This window comes from Patagioenas fasciata, chromosome 20 (assembly GCF_037038585.1).
Source record: "Patagioenas fasciata isolate bPatFas1 chromosome 20, bPatFas1.hap1, whole genome shotgun sequence".
In the NCBI taxonomy this organism is placed as follows: Eukaryota; Metazoa; Chordata; class Aves; order Columbiformes; family Columbidae; genus Patagioenas; species Patagioenas fasciata.
The window spans coordinates 6,017,995-6,040,546 of NC_092539.1; the positions used below are offsets into that span (position 1 = coordinate 6,017,995).

General features: G+C 48.0%; 1 protein-coding gene across 2 annotated transcripts in view; it reads left to right on the top strand.

Moving 5' to 3' along the window:
- Window positions 1-22,552, top strand: part of LOC136110308 (uncharacterized) — a 148,075-nt gene that overhangs the window by 41,427 nt on the left and 84,096 nt on the right. For both annotated transcript variants that reach the window (XM_071817459.1, XM_071817458.1), the window contains 6 exons: window positions 2,574-2,618; window positions 3,446-3,499; window positions 5,766-5,810; window positions 8,163-8,216; window positions 9,425-9,469; window positions 19,197-19,250. In XM_071817459.1, coding sequence (XP_071673560.1) covers window positions 2,574-2,618; window positions 3,446-3,499; window positions 5,766-5,810; window positions 8,163-8,216; window positions 9,425-9,469; window positions 19,197-19,250 — 297 coding nt within the window. The remainder of the gene's footprint in view (window positions 1-2,573; window positions 2,619-3,445; window positions 3,500-5,765; window positions 5,811-8,162; window positions 8,217-9,424; window positions 9,470-19,196; window positions 19,251-22,552) is intronic.

A 22,552-nucleotide genomic window follows, 5' to 3' on the forward strand; every position in this document is an offset into this window, starting at 1 on the left:
GTTGTTTTCATACCCTCTGCCCTGTCATTTTAGTGCTATTTGAAGAGGATTTTAGCAGGTAAATACTTTCACATTGCAACCAGCTTTAGCATACACAAGCTTTTCTGTTTTCGCCTCGTTATAATTAGCCCAAGACAGAAATAACTGCAGTATACCATAAAGAAACACACATTCAAAGCTTTCCAGGGCTCATCATATATAGTGAGGTGGATATTTAATAGGATGCAACAGTAGTAGAGTGTCTATACATTTAACTTAAGTGTCATTCACTTACCATTATAGAGGGCCCAATGCAGCACGTGGTGCAGACGTTAGCTCAGGATGTGCTTTGAGCATCTCAGGGGGTTGTCATCTCACCACCTGCGCTGGGTGCACAGCACAGGCTTAAGACATGTCCTGCAGGACCCAGTCTGAGCAGAATGGTTTGGAGCAGCCGAGCTGGGCACCTCTTTTTTATAATTAGTGAAGGGAGTGAAACATCTCTAAGTGTACCTGTGGAAGTAGGTGCTCCAGCTGTCTGGAGACAAAGGTATCTCCTGCTCCAGGCTGTGGCTGGAGGAGCTGGGCAGAAGCCCCAGAAGAAACCCCATGGACTCCAGGCTAAATCCCAGGGCACATCTGGAGATGCTGAACCCAGGGCTGTTTCTGTTGGCAGCTCTCCATCTGCACAATGCCCTGCACATCCATGTTTCAGGGATGGGTGGTACCAATACAGAGCCGTCCACACCAGGGTGGGACTGGACCTTTACAAAGCATCTTCACCTTCAGGCCAGACACCCAGCCAGGGTGGAGCATCCTCCCTCCTTTCTGCTGATGCCTAGCGTCTGTCTTGGAGCCAGGGAGAGAAGAAGAGAGGATCTCATGGGGCAGATTCCTGGAGAGGGGCAGGGAGCCCTGTCTGCTGGTCCTTCTCCAAGAGCTGCTGAGGCACTTCGAGTGAGGAGCCACTGGCTGAAGTGCACGGACAGACTTTGGAAAAGGACCTTCTAGATGGTTCAAGTAAGGGTTAGCTGGTAGCAAAATGGTCGTTGAGGTCAGGCATCACCTTCTCAGAGGGTGCAGCTCAGTCAAACGAGCGCAGGCCATGGTACATCAACAACGTCAAGCAGAAGAGAATCTGCAAAGAGGGAATCAACATTTTTTCCAGGCCAAAATATCTGAAATAATGAGCAAGAAGGAATGCAAAGGGGAGCGGGTAGTAGCCAACATGGCTGAGCGCATTGCATACCTCGGCCAGCAAAGGCTTCGGCTGCAGGTCTAGGATAGCCCATGGGAAGAATAAAACATCCATTAAGCAGAGGTGTGGACCTGAGAGCGAGAAACAGGCCTGGGTTCATCTGGTGAATGGAGTAAAAGGCCAACTTCTCAGCCAAAGCAGGGTCTGGCTGTGGCTTGCAGAGCAGGGGGATGCTCGGTTTGCAGCTGGGTGACATGTGCCAGGAGCCCTGGCTGGGGACAGGGACTGAGCTACGCTTGGCAATTGTAGCCCACCCTGTAAGCATTTTGTAATTTCTGTAGTATTTGTGCAAGGATTGTTTCTTGTTTGTTTTCTCTCTCCATTTGTTTTAAGTTAAATTTTCTGCCTTTTTTTTTTTTAATCTTTCTAGTAGCACAGCTAAATAGTTGTCTCTGTAACTGAATCTAATATTCTAATCTGCTCTGACTCCACATGATGGAAAAGAGTTTGTTTTAAATAGCTGAAGCAAGATAATAAAAGAGAGAGGGGAAAAAAAAGTCAGAAGTGCCTGTCACTTGCAGAATTTACTCAGTGTTTGAAGAGAGCTCTGTGTAAACCCTGGAGAAAGCAAACTCTTAAAATACACACTGATCAGTCTGCAGGTGAACAGGCCGGCTTTGTCCCGCTCCAGTGTCTGCATCTCAAAATAAATACTGAAAAACTGAAACAGGTTTGTGAAAGACCTGTGAGAATGATTTGAAGCCTTCAACACTTGCCAGCTAGCGAGCTGGATTAAGAAACTCCTTCTAATTAATTCAGCAGAGAGCAGGTTAAGAGACAGCTCGCTCACTGCTTTAGGTACCTTCACAGGGAAGGACTCTGGATCTTGTCATACCTTGTAATAGTTAGATTAGAAAAGCTGGAAGATAGACAAATTCAAGATAGAAAGAAAACCGAAGTTTCCCATGATAGTAAACAGTTATTTTGGTGTTTCCTATGGCATTTCAAGTTCTAAAGCGAAAGTGAGCGCTCTGGAATGAGGAACTCATGTTGCGTAGTCCCCCAACTTGCCCAAAGCCAACGTTTCACCCTACACGCCTGTGGTTTCCTAAGGATTAGGGGCAGCTTTGCTGAAGGTGTAGGTACAACTCTAAGTCTGTTCATGGAGCAAATCCTTCCTGAGTAACCACCGGGCCAGACCCCGGCAGGTGCAGGTTTGGGTGATGCAAGCACAAAGCAGCATGTTAAAAGTTTGCATGATTGTGTAGTGCTATCCCTTATCCTGCTTCTCTTCAGAACTTTCCTCCCACCTGCAAAGAGCAATTCAAACCAAACCCAGACTTTTTTTGGTTGTTTTTTTTCCTTCTTACTCATTTTTTCCATCCTATTTCAACAGGGATATAAAGGCTACCCTGGACCACCAGGTCACCCTGGAGACCAGGTGAGTTTTCCTAGTTTCCAACACTGCACCTTTAGAAGCAGGATGGATTTGCTGGCCCCGATGCCGGTTTGGATGCTGTGCAGGCTGCTCGGTGCACACGGGGGATGCGCAGTGACCTCCCATCCCACCCACAGCTCCGCACGTACCGGCCGAGCACTGGTGCGTCCTGCGAGGACACTGCCCTGGGCTTTCTAAATTTAATTTTTAATTTATATTACTCAGCCACGTTAAGTTTACATGGTGGAAGAAATACCAGCTTACCCTACTCTCCTTTTATTTTTTACTTTTATATTGATTTCACCTGGAGTTTACGAACCACATTAAGTACTAACATGTAATTCACCTCCCAAAGCCCATTCCTCCTCTCCCCTTTTCTCCCCCATCTTTATTTGGTTAAGTCTGATGTTTGCAGTTCAGAAAAAAAAAAAAGGCAATGAATAGCAGGCCCTGTTAGCAATGATGTTAAAGGATATTATACATGAATCCATTTAGTTTGGAAGAATTTTGGCAGTGCTTCCCCACCAGTAAAACGGTTCCATATGCCAGATATAGATGCAGCCTTACACCTTCTCTTAGCCTCCTTGTTTCAAGCTCTCTGCTCTTTCGCCGCAGATGGAAGGGGAAATAGCAACACTTGCTTAATGCATGGATCGTATTGACTCTCATTAACTTATTCCACTGTCTACCCTTGATATTTTCTAGATTTGCATCAGGTTAATCCATTCCACCCTCCTTTTGCCGCAGCTCAAAGAATGAAGCGGCTAAAAATGCTTCCCAAGTGTGATGTTCACCTTAACTTCTGTGCCTTCTCTCTTTTCTTTCCAAAGGGCGAACGAGGACCAGCCGGGAGTCCAGGTGCCAAAGGTTATCCTGGCAGGCAGGTGCAGTAAATCTCATCGTGCTGTGCACAGACTAGGGATTTGGGTGTGCAGGTAGCTGAGTATGTGCCCTGCTAAATCTGTGCCCCACTGAAGGCAGCGTAGACCTCTAGAATGTGTCTGAATATATTTTCCTTCTTCCCTCCCCAAGATGTTGTGTTAATGAGACAGTCTTTCAACGTTGGAGGACACTAAGGTTGTTAGAAAGTATTTTATGCCTATGATAGATAAAACCTGCATTTCTATAGCAAAATCTGACGTATTTTTGCTTCAGTATAACAACATGGGGAGAAAATAGCAGAGGAACACACCTGCAAGCTGCTAACCCTTCACTTTTAGGCACATTTTACATTGAATGTTGAACATGTTAGAAAGCCGGGGCAGAAGAAGGCATGGTACCAACACAAAGTATTTAGATAAATTCACTAACGTAATCCTGTATGTACATATAAAATTATACGTGGACCATATAAATCATATTTGCAGATGCAAAAAAAAAAAAAATGGAAGAAAACCAAGTCTCTTTTCCTTCTGAAAAAATTGCACAAAGACAACTTTAGGAACGGAGCAGCATACAAAGGAAAATGGATCAAAATTGGACACTTTATGGTCTTACTGGTGTAAGATGCTGAACAAATGGAATCTGTGGAGGGCAGAAGTCCTGGCCCTGTCACATTTTACAGGGAAATGAATTTGTCATGGTTTTCTTAAGTCAACACATCCATGTTGGATTCCCCCACATTCATATTTTAGTACACAGCTAAGACCCCAAATATTTGCCAGGAGCATTTCAGCCTTACCATGAGTTCATATGTGAGTTTTTACCCAGATATGTACGTTTTTAGACTAAATGTGAGCTAGATACGCAGAACAACTCTGCATGCCCCCTGCCTCTGGCTATTCTACATTTGAAATGAAATTGGTGCCTCACTTAGCAAATTTGGGGTGGAATATACATATGTGGGCTGGAGAGTGCAGGTGGAGGAACTGGCTGAGAGTTTTATGCACCTGACTAAATGCCCCATTTATGCTCTGAAAGGCTCTTAGAGATTTGCATGCCAAAGCATCTCCTAGGTGGGAATGTGTATTAGATGACTAATACCAAGCGGTCCGGGCTGTATTGCTCATACAAGGTTAATGAATGCTGGTTCCCAATTCGCAGCACTGCGCTGCCCATCAGATAAGCAGGGTGAAATCTTTGCGCTTGACATACGAAGAACAGAAACGGTTTCTTAAAATGTAGTTTGGGTCAGGAAAGTGAATTTTTTTCAAAAGGCAGCTTTTTTCAGCATATCTGAATGCTGTGTGTATCCAGCGTCAGAACTGTTTGCTTTCCTGAGATTTTACTGCTTGTTACTGCTGTCAGCTGCGCTGGCTCCGCGGTGCTATGGGAGACAGCGCTTGGCTCTGGTCTGACTTGCGCATCACAGGCAGAATTGTTAACTTCACCCCATGGCTGAAATCTTTGGCAACGATGCATGAGGCAGGAAAGAGCACAACCTGCCTTTCAGCTCCCAGGCTGAGTGCGCAGCGCTGCCAGCTAAAGAAAATATGGGCTTAGCATTGGGGATTTTTTCTCCCCCTCTTCCAAAAAAGCCCAACAACACTTGGAACTAGAAAAAAAATTGACCTGGAAACTTGCTAGAAGACAATAAATTTAAGAATTCATTATGCGTTTTTAGAGGGTTCTGTTTCACAGTACTTCAAGTGAACGGCAATAAGCATTGGGAATGTGCTTTCAGTTCTTCCCATAGCTGTTGATGCTGCAAAGGGTTAGAGATATTGCAGAACCTGCACTAAGTGACTTTCTAGGCTGTAGAAATCAGGAAGGATTTCTCACTGCCTGTGTTCCCTAAACAGGTATTGAAATACTTGTGTTATTTGCTGTGCATGTCTTGAGTGAGGCAGGAAAACGGGTCGAGGGCTGTCGGGTACAGAGCATCGCTGTCCATCGCATCCCAAGTGTAACGCACCCTCCGTGCTCCCCGCTGCCTTCACCGTTTCGGTCTTTATGATCAGAAATCTCTCCCTCAGCCCCGGGGAAAGCTCAGGGTGTGCAGCAGTCTCAGGTTCTGCAGAGTCCCAGCTCCCCGACAATGGGAGATTTGTTATTTGTACCATTTTTCCCTTTTTTCTCCTTTGTCGATGCGCTTTGGAGTCGGCGCTGAAAGCAGAACCACGCGGGGACGGTGCTGGGGGTTTGGCACTGCTCGTTAGGTTAAATTAAAGCCTGCCCACATTTGTCTTTGTTTTTTCCCTTCTGTTCCAGGGTTTACCTGGCCCCATAGGGGAAGCTGGTCCTAAAGGCAGCCGGGTAAGCAGCCTCTCGCTTGTCTTTTCTCCCTTTGTTTTCACCAAAGGCTTCTCGAGAAACTTTATGCTTAATTTTGCCGTCCTGAGACTGATGGTTTTTATTCACCGGATTCGGGGGATTTAAACTGCTCATCTCTTGTTTATTGAAGCACTGCTAAATTTTTTTAAATTAAACACATAATGTACCAAGATCAAAGTTCACCCGTAGTGCTGGTGATACATCAACTCCTTCAAAGCTCACATTGCAGAAAAGAATGGCATCCAAATTCCTACCAAAGACCAAATTCTGACGTTTCTGCAAGCCCCATCTCCCAAAGGCCTCTTTAGTTTCAATAAGTGTGGTTCAGCGGTCTTTGACCATGCTGAATATGGACTCTTTTGGGTATAGTCCTGAGGTTGGGAGTGATTTATATCGCTATGCAGAACAGCAAGCCAGCATCTTGAAGCCACGTGCAAATTCAGACATTAATATCTCTGTTCTGCCTGGTTTTGCTCACCAAATTGAATTGCTGGAGATTCATTCTCCCTGCAAAGGATTTTTTTTTTAACCAATTAAGACTCTCGTTAATCACATTTTGTTCTTTTCCTGCAATTATAAACTCACAATGAGATTCTGAGCCAATAACTTCCCCCCTTTCTCTGACATGTGATACGTTTTCTATATGCAGTAAATTCAACCAGCTGGCTTTCATCACTGGGAAAACTGCAAGGAATAAACAATGCTGACCCTGTAGCCAGCTGTATTCCGGGGCTGGGAAGGAGATGGCGTGTTCCATGTCCTGCAGGAAGATCTGAGATAGCGCAGCTTGCTCACCTCACTTCTGCAAGCGATAGAGTTCCCCCTGGTGCATCTGTTTCACTGGCCTAACCAGGACCTCATGTAATTATCATGCGGGAGATGTGCAGAATGTAAGACTAGAAAATGATTTTTCACTTTGAGTGCTCAGGACTGAAATATTTATAGCTACCCAAGAAAGCCGTTTCTCAGTCAGAATTGGATTTTAAGGTGAGATCCCTGTATTTGGTGGATTGAGGGAGCCAACCGCGGGCTCTTCTCCATCCCCCACTTCTGTTTCTTTTTGTCCTTCTGCAGGAAGTGGTTCAGGAGTTCTATGGTTTGTCTTGGGGTTCAGGAGGCACAGACAGCATCATTTTAATGCGGCTGTATTTCCCGGCCTAGGTGTCATCCCTAACGGAAGGGCAACCTAAAGGGAGCAGTGGACTGGTGAAAATATTTGTCGGGGTCAACAGTAAGGGACTTAGCGACGATGGAGAAAGAAAGATGATAGAAAATCAGTGTTAACACTTGACTCTGGTAACAGCGAGGTGCCACTGAGGGGGCTCCCTGCTGAAATTCACTTCCTCTTGATTCTGCATGTTTGGCACAAATTAGTCCTTTGCAAAGGACCGGCACACAAGGTAACTTTGTGCTAACTGCTGAGCAAAGAGGATTAAACACAAGGCTTCGATTGTTGCAAGGGAAGGGAAACGCGGCGTTTGTGTCCTGTCTTAGCAGGATCCCAAGGCTGCAGAGAAATGTCGCCTACTTGAAAACGCGATGCCTGCCGATGAGTGTGAAAGGAGCAGATTTTGTGTGAAAGGAGCAGATTTTATGAGAAACGTGTTGGTGCAAAGGAGGCTTATTTACAACTGGGTGTCGGAGGATCTGTGTCTATGCAAAGTTGAGCCTTGTGCACCAGCCTTAAGAGCCTGCAATGTCACATTCAGCCCCCCCATGCTACTGGGACTGACAAAGTGTTTGCAAAGGGTCTTGGTGGTACCGCTGAGTTTGCAGGGAGAGGCTTCAGGCAGAGCCGTGACCGCTCGCTCCTCTCTCAGCAACAGGGGGGTCGGCAGCCCCACGTGCCAGGAGAAGGTGTTTGTGTGAGAAGGGGCTGCAGCGTGTGACCCCTATGTGACACAAGACAAGCTTGGTACAACACGACGTTTTCACAACACGGTTGGGAATGAGCGCCAGAGGCAGGGAAAGAGCCTTTGCAGAGACAAAAGGAGGTGTGGGCATGTGGATTCCTTTTGCCATCACTCTTGCTAACCTTGAACCGAGCTCCGTTTCCCCCAGGTATACTCAGAGCCAGCCCAGGTAAGGTTTCTTCTTGCTGGCTTCTTGCTGCCTGGAGTCCTCATGATCCCTGGTGTGAGGGTATGTGCCCTTGGACTACATCGTGGAAGCCAGCACCATGCAGTCCATGGGCATATACACTTGCCTCAAGGTTTATTTCTTCACGGCTGCCATTGACCAACGCTGGAGGATGCTCTGCTGTTCAGGAAACACAGGCTGACTGGTTGCTAATGGAGGAATGTATCTTTACTACTTGTTTCCTCTTTTCTTTAGGGATATATTGGTCTCCCAGGATTATTTGGGCTACCAGGGGCTGATGGAGAACGAGTGAGTATTTTGTGAAAAAAACCTCGGTGTGTCACTTGAATGCAGTTCTTCAGAGCCTGTTGTAACCTTCTCAAGAGGCAAGCATGCCTGATGTTTAACCAAACCTTCTTTAGCCTGTTTCTACCCTTGCATGAAGACCTGTGTCCCTGTGTGATGTTGTCACTCAGCTCAGGAAAGCCCAGGGTCATCAGACCTCACCATTGCATAGAGAGGAGTTTTTCTATATTGTCCTTCACTTAAAAACCTGCCTTCCTCCCCCTCCTCACTAGTTCATCTTAGTGCGATGGGGCAGGGGGAGAATGTCCCTGGAAATTCCCCGTTCCCACAGGAGTGACATCCCATCCACAGTGCCCCAGTGTTTTGGGTGTCCAGCTGGAGGTGTCTGGAAGGAGCCTGGCTGTTGGAGGTGACAGTGCCGGGGACTTTCTGATGACGTCTCTCCTTCCAGTTGGGCAGTCAAGACTGGGCCCTGTTGGACGGGCAGCTGTGGCTGTTGTTCCCATGTGTCCCCTCTTTCCCCAACCTTTTCATTGTGCCTTCTCCGAACCCACACATTCAGAGCTTTGCAGGACCTCCCTTGCTATTTTGCTCTTCTCCCCCATGTCCCCCCACCTTCCTGGTCTGTACCCACCCAAGGACCCCCTCTTCCTCCTGCAAGAGCTCCTAAGGAAGGTCATTGTAAGACAAAGACTGTTCTATTCCAGCTTCTCCTCCCTCAAACCCAAGCTCCAGAACAAGAGAGGCCCCGGGAGCGTGTGGGAGTGAGCGCGTGTGTGTGTGCCTGCCTGGGAGGGGACAACCCCGCGCTCTAGAGTCGCTGATTTAATGCTTGTATAACTAAATAAGAAACATAAACACAAGTTCTCCAGCGAGTGCCTTGGCGGCGGCCTTCGTTTGGTTCCAGACCAGTAGCTTAATGACTGCTCCTGCTAAGCACAGCCCCAGCCAGTTGCCCTGGGTGTGGATGCTGCCTGCGTGTGTCCTCGGGGAGGGCCGTAGTTAGCGGGTGAAGGTTAATTAATTGTCTTCTGCTCTCGCAGCTGACTGCGAGTAGCTGACATTTTGATTCCTGAACAATGCCGCAGTCATTAGCCTGTTTCGCATTCCCCTTTCTCTCCTAGTTTTGTTTTGTATTGTTGGTTGGCTGTTTGCTTTCTCAACCAGACCTATTATTTTCTTCTCTTTTTCTCTGTGTGTTTTCCTTGCAGGGGATCCCTGGAGTTTCCGGGAAGAGGGGCAAGATGGGTAGGCCGGTAAAGTTTTTCCTCGTCTATTATGCAGACCTTGTTGAATGAAACTGGAAACAAAACATCTGGCTTTTGGCTGGGTCCCTTCATATCTTCTGATGGGAACTAAATGGGGAGATCAAACAAACCTTTCCGTGTCTCTATTCTCAAGCAGGAAGAAACCTGAAGATACCAATATTGTTCGTTTCCTTTCTTTCATGCTCTGTCCACTCCACGGGCATTTTTGTTCTTTTTTCATGCACTGTCTCCATGCTCCCTTGGATCCTACACTTCTCAGATTCTCTTCTGCAACATCTTGCCCTCCATCCAGCCTCTTCCCTGAGTGCATTTTGTAATTCCCACCGTGACTGCAGCATCCCAGGTGTCTGTGCTCACTCTGGTACATTCACTGCTCCGTGCTCCCGCTACTCCCATTGCATTTGACTCTTTTTGCTGCAATTCTCTCCAACCCTTGTACCATCCTGATTTGCATAACAAACGTGCACTTTTGTATAGAAACATTTTTGTCCTTGGTGGTGGTAGAGAGTTAAAGCAGATCAGATGAAGGCACCTTTGAGGAGCGAGGAGATCAGGTCGATTTGAGGCTTGGCCAGGAGGAAGAGGTGTTTGCAGGGAGAGCTGAATACAAGGTGGAAACTCTGAGAGGTGCGTAGAAGAAAGGGTTTGTGCTGACTGTAGCAAAAGGCAAAATAAAAGCAGGTGAGAAAAGTACCGAAATGAGCAGAGGAAACAAGGAAAGGACAGAAAGGAAAGCCTTTCCCACATCAGCCTGCTTCCTTTGCCAAAATCTATCAAGATTTTTTGCTCCGGGAGTTAGCAGAGAGATCGGGCATGTTCATGCTCTGGTGTCTCACTGCCTTTACACCTTGTTCTTCGTGTTAGCCTGAATTTCTCTCACTCTCTTGACATCATTGTGCTCACAGGCTCCTTATAAATGTCCACTCACCCACACACGGAAAAATGCAGTGCTTTCCCCTTGTCACCCTCGCACGCAAACGTGTGCTTTCCAGGAGTCCCATGCCTCCTGCTTGCTGGTGTTCTCCCAGTAAAAGCCTCACAAACATCCCAACAGTGCCACATTCAGCCCGGCTGGCTGTTCCCCTCTCTCTGGGGTGAGGGAATGTCAAGCAAATTTTGGCGTTGGAGGCAGTGGAAATCTCTACCAGATTTTACGGTTTTGTAAACCGCTGGTTACACCAGAAACGTCTGCGATGAATAATTGCAGAGAGCAGTATATGTAACGGTGACTCATTGACCAGAGCAAAACAAACAAAGCAACAGTCGTTATGTGCAGGGATTCTGCTCTGTGTCCCTGCACGGAGCACGCTGGAGCCTCCAGGCGTTCCAGCTCTTGTTTGGCTCGAGTTTGGCATCTTCCAGGCAAGGGTTTGTGTCTGGCAGTCACTGTTACAAACAAGAGGCTCCCCTGAGATCAGCGGGGAATCTCTCAACCACGGAGGTATTTAGGCTGGGATCTAGAGAAGGGATTAAACAGCTGCGCCTGAGCACCTTTGTTCTACTCGGCTCTTTCAGAGAGTTTTGGCTCCGTTCCCATTGCATGATATCGGGTTTAATAAGAAATCTTGAATGAACTGATGCTGATGATTTGTAATACCGAGCGTGAACAAAAAGATTAAGTGACATCCAGCGTTATTCGGGAAGTGACTGGGAGAACGGAAAATAGGAACCAACTGACCTGGTTCTTTTCCCAACACTTATCTCCTGCCCTGGGCTGTCTCCCAGCTGGTTCACAGTGTTTGCAAGGGATTTTTCTGGTTGCTCACATCCCCACACAGCTTTAGGTTTGCTAACGTGGCTACTGCTACCGTTCTCCTTCAGTGTTGTCAGTGCAACAGAGAGCTCTTGGATGGTGGCTAATAAGGGTTTCCAAAGGTGGTAAATGCTCTGGGAAGTAGGGAAGGAGTTGATATCAAATCTGTTTCTCTACCTAGTTTTGTTTGGGATGAGAGACAGCCGCAGATTAGATGCTGAGCAGAGGGGGACGGGGGGAGTTTGCATGTGACACCGTGGGCCTCCGAGGGTGATGTAAGAGGGAATGATTAAAATAGAAGAACTGGATATGAGTCAGACCTTGAAACCCTTCCAGGGAAGTTAAGTTTTGCAGAGCTGTGAGGGACATGGTGAATCTGTCGTGGAAACAGCCGGCTCCACCTCCCGCTCCGCTCTCCCTGCAGCGCATCCGCAACATAGGAGGCGAATGCGTTTGTAATGTATGAGCCATGGTGAACTCTTGGGCAAGGAGAGGGTTAGGGGTTGGCTAGGGAGACAATTGGGATTAAAGTACAATGCACTAGGGAGGCTGAAATAACAGCAGTCTGTGTGTCTCGGATCTGCTGGCTGGTTTAGGGGTATGCTGGAGGTCTGGAGCTGAAGCGGCTGGTTGGTTAAACTTCAGTCTTGCCAACGCAGTGGCTGAAAGGAATGGCTTTTTATCGTGATGTTGTGAATCTTTAAAGTATTCGGTTGAGCAGCTGGCAAAAGAAAAAAAGCAAGAAGGATAAAAGGCCCCATTGCTATGAGGGCTGTGGTCCGCACCGTGCGGGGGGAAGGAATGAGAGAAGCTGTTGTTACCTTCTGTCTTGGCACACAGAGGTGATATATCAGCCCTCGTTCATCTTTGGAAAGGAGATGTGCTGTCACTGAAGGAGGTGACCTGCAGGAAGAGGAGGTGCAGGTAGTGATATGCACTTTTCTTCTGCTATGGGAGATGTGTAGCCAGGATCAGAGATGTCTGCACTGCAGGTTATATTAAACTTCAAATAGAGTGTCATGTTTTCAGAAGTTCTCAAACGCTGTTAGAGAAAGAGACTTAAAAGGAAAGTTTCAGAAAATGTACCCAAAGAGCTTTGAGCTCTTCGTTTTGTTCATCTTCATTACTGATAGGTGCTTAGATCTCTTTTTTCATGTAGAATATCAGTACTGCACCAGCTGTGCTATCTTACGCCTGACTTTTGCTTACAATGTTTTATTAGTAGAATTATTTTAAAAGGAATAGAAAGGAAGGAGCAAGACATAGTTATTAATTCTTGGGTTTGTCTGAGGACTGCTGGTCCTGTACCTGGAGCTTCGTTGAATGCTTGGAGCATCACTATGTCAGGTACCATGCAAACACCTCATGAAAGAAAAGCTCTGGCCCCAAGGGTCCGTGGGCTGGATTGTACCCGGGATGCGTGGCCAGGAATGCTGACACCTCTGTGAGAGCGGTTGGCGTTTGCCAAGGCAAGGTGGGGAGATCCTGCAGCGCTCAGTGCCTGCACAGGAGGAGGAGGAGGAGGATTCGGGCCCTGCTTTATCCCCATGGTGTGCAGCTTCAGACTGGCTGTGTGGTTCTTCCGGGCTGTGTGCAAGACAGGGGTAATACACTCGATTCTCCTTTGAGCTCAGTAGCTAAAACTTAGCCTGTAAAAGCCAAAGATCACCACTTAGATGTCAAGGAAGAGCTGCCATAAAGTGGTATGTGGATTTCAAGTAGTAAGCATGAGTGCACAGGTGAGTCCAGAAGTCTCCCGTCCCTCTGCCTATCAGCCACATCGTGGAGGCTGTGAGAGCCAGCTGTGACCTGGCAGCCGCCCGAGCGTGGCCTCAGGACTCGTTTGAGCCTCATCGCGGTGGCAAGCTGCCGAATCTGGCATCCGATTTCTATGAGCTGACCACAGCCGGCGTCCCCCTTGCCAGCTCTCAGCTTGTAACGCAGCGGCGCCTTCTTGCCAGGCTATTTTTCACGTCTGCTGTCTTCTTCCATGTTAACTTATAAAGTTAATGTCTTAACTCCTGCCTCCAGTGAACACCAAGCCTCAATATATTCTTTTTTGCTGCATCTGATAAGTTGTTGGAGATGCGTGTGATAATTTTACACTCCACTCCAAATTGGGAAGGCTGTTGCCTCATATGAAAAGATATTACCTTGTGAGAGACATGAGATAGCAAAAGCAGGGCTACCTTTGGGTTGGGAAGGTTTCATTTTACAGCTTCCCCCAACCTTTTGATATATGGCTGAGATAACTTAGTGGTGAACGTAAGCGCGTGGGGCTTTGCCAAGTTACACGGTCTCAGCTGTTGTCCGTGCAAACAATGAGGGAACATGTTTTGCCATGCGTCTGGACAGGCTGGCATAACCACAAATTACCGAGAAAAGTAAATGTTGCCCCTTTCTGTAGGGACTAAGAGAACAAACATCTCCTCTCTTGTTGCTCCAGCCCTTTCTCTGCTTTGGATGCAGCCGAGGTCCTTCCTTGCGCTTGGAGTGAGCCAAGCGAGAGTCTCCGGCACCACACGAGTTGAGATTTGGGAAACTGGTAATAGCATTTCAAAGTATCTCTTCTTCAACAAATCATGAGTAAAAATCAAATGGGCTCCCTGTGGATGCAAAGAGGCAGCCCATATGGCTTTTCTTACAAGAAACATGACCTAGGCGTGCACCCATCTCACCTACAGCACCGATTATCATGGCTCACATGGGCTGCTGAAGCTCCAGCCACATCTCTTTCGTCACTGAGACCTTGCTACCTACCAAAAAAAAGGAGGAAGAATGGAGCTGTACTTCCCTCTAAACACTGAGAAACATTTTAAAGAAATATTGGAATTCAAATTTAAAAATTGCTAAAGAACTAGGGATTTTTCCTGTTAACTGTCTAAGTCAATTCTTTGCTATAATTTTTCTTTGTTAACCCAGGTTTTTAGAATAGATCGGGGTGGCTCTCGCCGCCCTGGGAACCAGCGCTGGGTCTGGCCCAGCCACCCCCCGCACCCACCTGCGAGGGACTCGCGTCTGCTCTCCCCATCACGAACGTTCTCAGAGCCCTAAGCTGCCAACATAAGCTACACTTGTTTATTTTATTCTCCTTTTTTTTTTCCAGTGAGTGCCTTCTCTCACTCTCAGCCCTGCTTCCCCACCACTGCCTCTTTTTTTTGTTGTTTATTTAAATTGTTTGACTTTCAATTTCCATCCCTGGGGAGGCTCCTGGGCAGAGATTCACCTTGTCAAAGCCAACTGGCAAATAGAGTCTTTCGCAGACAAGACAGGAGGGCTGGTTGGTTTTGAGCAGTTTCACCTTCAGCCAACAGGAAAATAAAATCCTATTTTTGGAGAAGGATTCTGTTGGCGTGAAGACCTGCCAGGATTCCTCGGAGCAGCGGCTGCCAGACTTGCCTCCCTTACTCCGTCAGGAAAAGCGTTTTAAATGGAATCAGATGTTGTGTACATACAACACACCCACCCACATGTGCACACCTGAAAAGGCCCTGGGGAAGCGAAGGACCCGGCGCATCTCACCCATCTCTGCTTCCCTGGGGACAGCTGCTTCCAGGGACAGGGGACAAGAAGAGGTGGCATCTACTCAGCCCAGGAGCAGCCCTTTGAACGGAGAGGTGGAGCGGGATGCAAACCCCTGATGCAGGAGGAGCTGGTTCCAGTGTCTGTCTGGGGCTGGTTGTTCTCAGCAGGGGTCTCTTGGCATATGGAAGGACGCCCTTTGCAGGGAGGGTGGATGAGCAGGAATTGAGGTGCTGTTGTAGGATCTTAGAGATTGAGTCACTGGGTCAGCTTCAGCGTTCTCAGTGTTACCTGGGATAAATCAGTTTGCATCTCTCTCTGCCTCAGTTTCCCCTCTAACAGTGGTTCCTCAGCTCCACCCAGTGCAGTGAGGACAAATTTCGCAACCACCGTAAAGCTCTGCTTGGGGTGAGGACAGGAGAGCACCAAAGCACCTGAATCCTGCTTAGTGCAAACCATTTCGGATGCTTTTCCTCCAACACCTCTTCAAGCTTCATCTTGCTTCTTTCATTGAACTTCTCCTTCACACAATGTGAAATCCATTCAGCTGAATGGATTGTTTCATTCCTTCTTCACCTCGTCTCTGTATTTCCCAGCTGTGAGATAGAGCCAAAAGTTTTGCCATACCTGAGTGCAGCCGCTGAGGAGGAGCACCCCGCTGAGGAGGAGCACCCCGCTGAGGAGGAGCACCCCGCTGAGGAGGAGCACCCCGCTGGCCCCCCGGCCAACAGAACTTGTTATTTGAGCGTTTTCCTCCCAGCTCTGCTGCCATTTGCCATCCCTTCCCGGTCCCTGGTCCTTCTCTGCATGTCCCCTCCCTCCCACAGAGCAGGCAGGATGCATGGGCTCCGTATTTTTTACTGGAGTGTTTTCCTTGCTGTCCCAATTCTTGAACATAATTTCCAGGGACTAGACTTTCTGGAAAAACAGTCGCACTCTGAAAAACGGTGGATTTTCTGTACCAACAAAAACCTCTGCACTCGCTTTGGAAAGGTCGAAAGACTCTGGGTGTCTCCTGCAATGGGCTGCCAGTTGCTACCTGCCTGTCGGCCAGTGCCATAAAATGGTCTCCCTGCCCTATGTGTTCTCCCTTGGTTCGGGCTCCTCAGGCTGCTGGAGGAGGAGAGGAGAGGAGAGGAGAGGAGAGGAGAGGAGAGGAGAGGAGAGGAGAGGAGAGGAGAGGAGAGGAGAGGAGAGGAGAGGAGAGGAGAGGAGAGGAGAGGAGAGGAGAGGAGAGGAGAGGAGAGGAGAGGAGAGGAGAGGAGAGGAGAGGAGAGGAGAGGAGAGGAGAGGAGAGGAGAGGAGAGGAGAGGAGAGGAGAGGAGAGGAGAGGAGAGGAGAGGAGAGGAGAGGAGAGGAGAGGAGAGGAGAGGAGAGGAGAGGAGAGGAGAGGAGAGGAGAGGAGAGGAGAGGAGAGGAGAGGAGAGGAGAGGAGAGGAGAGGAGAGGAGAGGAGAGGAGAGGAGAGGAGAGGAGAGGAGAGGAGAGGAGAGGAGAGGAGAGGAGAGGAGAGGAGCCGCTGCTTACAGGGATGAAACAAACGGGGTAACAAAGTCTGCTTGTAATTCCTAGGCTGCTTGTTTTGGTTGAATAGCACTGGGTTTGTTCCTGAGGAACATCGCTGTCCTTCAGGCTCAGGCGGGGGGGGGGGCACTGAAAAAAAAATGGCTTTTACAGACGTGTGAGATCCCATAAATTAGGACACTGTGGTCACTGGAACTGTTATTGTGGTTTAAATAGCTCCTGCTTACCCCATGGAAAGAAAGCACTTGCTTTTTCATTAGGGGCTTGAAAGATTGATTGTTTCCTGCTGTGCACAGGGCTGGTGGGATGGCTTTCCCAACCTGGGCTGGGTCTTTGGAGACCGTAGGGATGCTGAAATCTCCTTCACGCCGCAGCCACCAGCCTTGGTCTCATTTAATGTGCGAAAGACTGTTCATGCTCGCGTTGCCAAGCTCAAATATTGAGCTAGGCTGCCTGGGGTTAGCTGAATTGAAGCTGCTCTTTCCATTTGTCTCCTCCTCTGGGTTTGTTTTGCAGCTCAGGGAGCACCCATTGCCCTGCGATCTGGGCCTGGGAGGGGGCTCGTGCCAGCAGAGCAGGTGGCATCTAAAGGACAATCAGGCATTGGCAAGGACAGGCTTTGCTGCTGAGTGCCGATGCCAGCCCTCGCTATTCTGGGCTTTTTCTTCTGTTTCCTGCCACTTTGCCCCTTTTCCATCCCATCTCGAGGATGGACAGAAATCCTTGCTCTGGGGGGAGCCGCGTTGTGCTGTGAACAGGTTTTATTGTCGAATCTCTTACTGGGCAGCATTGGCCAAGTGACCTCAGGTACTCGGCTCTCTGCCTTCAAAATGGGAATAATCTGCTTTTTTAAATACTTGGAGATCTGCTGTTGGAAAGGCTGTGTAAAAGCTTGATTTTTATTAACTCTGTTACCAAGTGCCTCAAATCTCCCTTGTCTTTATCTTCAAGCAGTGAGGTTAGTACTAGAAACTGAGGCACGAAAAGATATTAGTGGGAAATACGAATTTGAGTAGTTCCTTATCTGGACACTTTTACTCTGGCAGAGGAGTGCATTGTTTATATCACATTGGAAGAGATTTAAACCAAATTCAGAAAATGCTCTTAGTCTGGAGCAAGCATTCCTTTAGGTGATATTATGCTGCTGTAGCAATATCAATTAAATTTTACTATTCAGGGTAGTAAAACCTTCCCGCATTGGCAAGACCTTAACTTGACAGAAGGCACTTGAGCAGCCACAGGGCCAGGCGGCTCAGTGACATCCATGGTCGCTGTGCCCAGCTCAGTGACATCCATGGTCGCTGTGCCCAGCTCTGTGACATCCATGGTCGCTGTGCCCAGTTCTGTCCTCTGAGAAAGGGAAGATGCAGCGGTGGGGGTGCTGAGGGCTGTGAGTGAAATCCGTAACAGCACAAGTACAGTATCAGTCTGTGCACACTCATGTTTTCCTTGGCAAGTTGTACAACTGTAAACAGCAGAATATTCCAAGACGGGATTTTTTTTGGTTTTTTTGGTCTTGCCTGAGCAATGAATTTCCCTGCGCATCCCTGTTCCGATCTTATTGATTCAGCATGTAGCAGAGTTATTTTCCCCCTTTTTTTCATTAGAGAAAATTGTAAATCCCTCTGCCTTCATTTTATATTTGAGGTCTTTGTCTCTAGACGGCAGGAGGCCGTTTCCAGTGGTTGCTGACCACAGCTTCGTGGTGTGTGCACGGGCTCAGGGGACACAGTGCCCAGCTGGAAGGAGTCGGACAACTTTCCCATGCACAGTGATGCCCATAAAATTGAAGTATTGAGTCCAAGCAAGTGGTAGCTTGTGTCCATTCAGAAGTGTGTGCTGAATGCTGTAGGGAATTGGTACAGAAGAGGTGAAATGCTGGCTCTGAGCTTGGTGGTCTCCTATCTCTCACCATAGGTTTGACTAAGTATCTGTTTATCTGGTTGTGTTGACCAGGAGCTGTAAACCCTCAAAGGTGAAGGGAGGTCTTGGTTGACATCTCTGACTGCAGAGCTTCCCAGTATAGTTTTCCTGTTCTCTCTGCTGTGATCATTTCAAATTTCAGTGGTGCTGATGGGTTTCCACATAGTGTGTTGCTGTTGGCTGTCGTGTTTTGCTTCCTTCAGGTTTGCTTTCCCAAGGTAACCAGTGTTTGTAGTATACAGGGGAGCAGGCAGGGAGAGAGAGCATCCTTCTGGTGGGATCTCTTAGCCCAGAATATGATTTTGTTGTATCTCATGTCTGGTGGATATTTCTTCTGAAAGAGGATAGAAACACTGTATCTTTCAATACAGAATCTGATCTTCCGAATGCGGGATTATAATTTCACGTGTAAACTATACAGCATAATCTTCAGGGCTGTGTATTCCTAGTTGGACATGTTGGAGTACTTGAGTGAACCAAAACGAAGACAGGAGCACCTATTTCCACCCCTTCTCTCTGCTCTGCTCACTCACGTTGCCTTTCTATGTGATGCTGCCATATGAAGCGTGCCCAGCGCTGACAACTGGTGCTAAGAAAATGCTGATTAAGGTTGGACGTAGCCTGTGGGACAAGAACGTGCCAGGTCCAGCAGCCCCAGCGATGCAGCTTTTCACAGCGTGGCCCTTCCTTTCTCCTCGCTGATTCTTCCTCTCAAGGCTCCCATTAGTTAATAAGTTGAACGGTACTTGTGGTTGCCCTTCACTGGCCCCAGGAGAGAGCGGTGAATCAGCTCTTGGCCTCGCGGAGCCGCTCGCTGGGCGGCTGTGCTGGTGGAGCAGGGATGGTTTGGATGAGGATGGATGGTCCATGTTTCTTTGTGAGCTGCTGCCTACCGAAACGCTGCGCTGGGTGCAGGGGGAGCGCTTGTTAAGCTGGTTACCTTTACACCTGTGTGCATCAATAACAAATACTTGTGTTTGCCTCCTCTTCTCAGGGTTTTCCTGGTGATTTTGGGGAACGAGGACCTCCAGGCATCGATGGGAACCCAGTAAGTTGAGAGCTTTTCCCCTTCTCTCTTTGTCTTGCAGTAGACAGGACCATGTACTGTGTCATACTAGTTGGAGCATCATGCTAGTTAGAGATGAAAGAAGCTTTAAAGTTTGGTGGCAGCTTCTAGCATTTTGGTTTTGTCCCTCCTGAAGAACAAATGTACATCCCTGCCCTGCTCAAGCATGCTGCAAATTCCCACGTTTGTCTCAACACCCTGTAACTGCCAGGTCACCATATTGCCATTTGCTTTCTGTCTCCACCTATTGCCTTTCTTGCACCTTGGTCTTGATAAATGCTTTCTAGGGTATGACTAGAAGAAAAATCAAGAGAGAAAAGGTAGGGCTGTTGCTCCTCGTGAGCAGGCGATGTTTGGAGCATGTTGTCCATACCACAGGGCCTGATGTAAAGCCTGTGGCGGCTGCAGGAATCACCTTGGTGACTGGTGTGCTCTGAGTGGAGCCTTGTATGAACATAACGGGGACATGGGACAGACAGAGGAACGTATCACCATGAGGCACCGCAGGCTTGAGTGCACATAAACCCTCAGAGGAGCAGGTCATGTACTCAGTTGGATAGAGCTCTGAGATACATAAAGAGACTGGTCCTCTCCTTTCCACCACATTTCATTCTCTGATGCAGGTTAGCGAGCTGATACCACCTGGTTTGCACCTCCCTAGCCTGTAGAAGTAATATTCTAAAGTGCTCCAAGCTCAGTACTTTTCCTTTTCTGAAGTGAACGTTAATACTGGTGCAAAAAGTGCCAGATTCCCCACTCTGGTGTCTGGGCGTGGTGAGGGACAGACAGACAGACACCACAGCTCAGGGTTCTGCTGCCCCAGCCGGCCCTGGCACAGCAGGGGGAGAAGTCCCGAGGCTCCTGAGTTCTTGGCCTCTCTCCGGTCTTCATCTGACCCCTGCTGGCTCTCCAAGAATGGGATGTGTCTCCTGGGAATTGGGTCAGGATGGTTCCAGAGACTATTTAAGCAGCTGGATGCTGATAAGGTTTATTTTGCTCTGCTCTTGTAGCACTTAATACCAAACAGTTGGCTATGTGCTGTGTTTTCCGCTACTCATAAAGCATGCCCTAGTGGATTGAAAAAGTTCTCAGATGTACTAATTATTCTAAATTATTTTCTGTGTGGCTTTGTTGATTCTCCCTCAATTAGCATGTGAGCAGTACTGATTCATCTCCGAAATTCTTGCTGTCTTGGTTATTCACACATAATCTCAGCACTGCTCTTGGTGTTTGATGGAATGATTTGTGTGAAGTAACCCACTCTGCATGAGTCTTCAAGGTCCCATTTGTCATATTTGCAGCATAAAAGTTATTTTCACAAGCAACACTAACGAGCAGGCCAAGCTCAGCTACACTCCAGCCTTTGTGGGAATTCAACACAAGAGTCACAAATGCAGTGAACAGAAAGAATTAGATTCCCAAGGAATACTTCTGCAGGATTTTTCCCATCCTTCAATCAACTTAAGCCATGGGTCAGAGTGGAATCAGTAGTCCCAAAGTAGAAGACCTTCTAGATTGTATTGCTGTTTCCAGTCAGCCCACCAGGAAGAATCCTGGAGGTCAGAAAGACTTCTTTTTCCAAACAACTTGTTTTGTTTTCTTTTAAATTTGCAAGTCGTCTAAGCCCCATTCAGAAGATGTGCTCAATGTTAGCTGGATGCCAGTTCCCAGACCATCGCAGAGAAGCAAAGGTCCCTTCCGTTAATTCATCCAGAACGATTGCTCTTCTTTCATCTTATCAACGGCTTTTAAATATTAATGTGCCTTGGAGATTGTAGAATGAAAACAGACTGTTTCGGCTGACTTAAAGGGAGGTTCACAGGGTCACGAGTAGAGTCGCAGACGCAGAAAAATGCCGGGAAGTCTGTTTGTGGAACACACAGATATGCCGAGTTTGCTAGGTGGAGGATGCAGTTCAATCATAGGCAGGCGGGCGGCTGCCGCGGGTCCCGAGCTGCCCCATCCCGTTTGATCCACCGAGCACTTACGCTGCTGCCGTCGCTCGGTGATGGCTGAAACCGACGGTCTCTGATCTTTCCATCCCCGCCAGACAGAGCAAGGGCTTTTCCAACCACAGGAGAGTTTTTTTCCCCTCCTATCAACTTGCTGAGAACAGTTGAGCCATCACATTCCAGATCCCCCGCTCCTGGAGTGCTTTAGCCACTCCAATTAGTCTCTTAATCACAGGAATTAGATGTAGGAGAGGGCTGTTGATTCATCTTCTTGTCTCTTGTCCCAGTGCCCAGTTCGTGCACTGAAAAAAGGAGAATAGAGCCTGATTTTCCTTGTAGGTCAGGGAGCACCCTGTCATTACTGATAGCCGGGAAAGAGCACCTGTAAATCCTCCATTTCCCAGGCCAGGGAATGGCTCAAATTACCAACTAGTCCTGTCCCCCTCTCCCAGGAGAATCCACCCCCTCCTCTTCCAAGAGGAAATCCTCTTGTGTTAGACAGGAGCCCATGGGTTTCCACATTTACCCTTCCTCTTGAGCAATACCCACATGACGTAACTCAGATCTAGGCTGTTCCTCCCACAGCTGGTGGGACCAAGAGCCAACCATCCACCCAATCTTCATCCCAGCCACCCTCGGAGCCTGCAGAGCTCCCTGGGAAACCCTGGGATGCCACCACGCAGCTCCTGTGCTCAGCATCCCTGCTTGTATTCCCTCTTCTTACAGAGCCTCGTAATGCCAGGCCTCGACTAAAAGTTTGAAGCCGACCTTATTACAGCAGCTCTGGGGATGCAGAAATCCCACCCGTGAGGAACAATTGCTCCACAGATGTCCCAAGTATGCAGGAAAGGAACCGGCCATAAAAAAGCAATTTTTAGGCTGGTTGAGATTATGAAACGCTTTTTTGTGTGTGCTTGCCCAATAGTCCTTTACTCCACTTCCCATAAAATAAACACACGTAACCCTTTACCCAAGGAGGCCAAGCACGTTCAGCCGTGTTGCGTCCCCTTCTCTTTCATTCTTTCACCAGGCAAATCTTTCCATAAAAGGGGAGCTTTATTGCACTGAAGGGGACTCCACCAGATGTGCACCATAAACTGAGCTGGGCTGTCAAAGAAAGTAGCCAGTGTGATCCAGAGCATAGGGGTTGTTTGAGCCAACGGGAAGTTTAGCATTTCCAATGCACTTGTTTTGAGAGGCCCCATTGGAGATGGAGCTGTGTAAGAGCCAGTCCTTGTCCTGCCAGGCAACCTGCTGTCAATGTGATCCACCAAGGGAGACGTGGGGACGGGCTGAGCATCACATAGGGATTGCTGAAGTACAGGGTGTTTC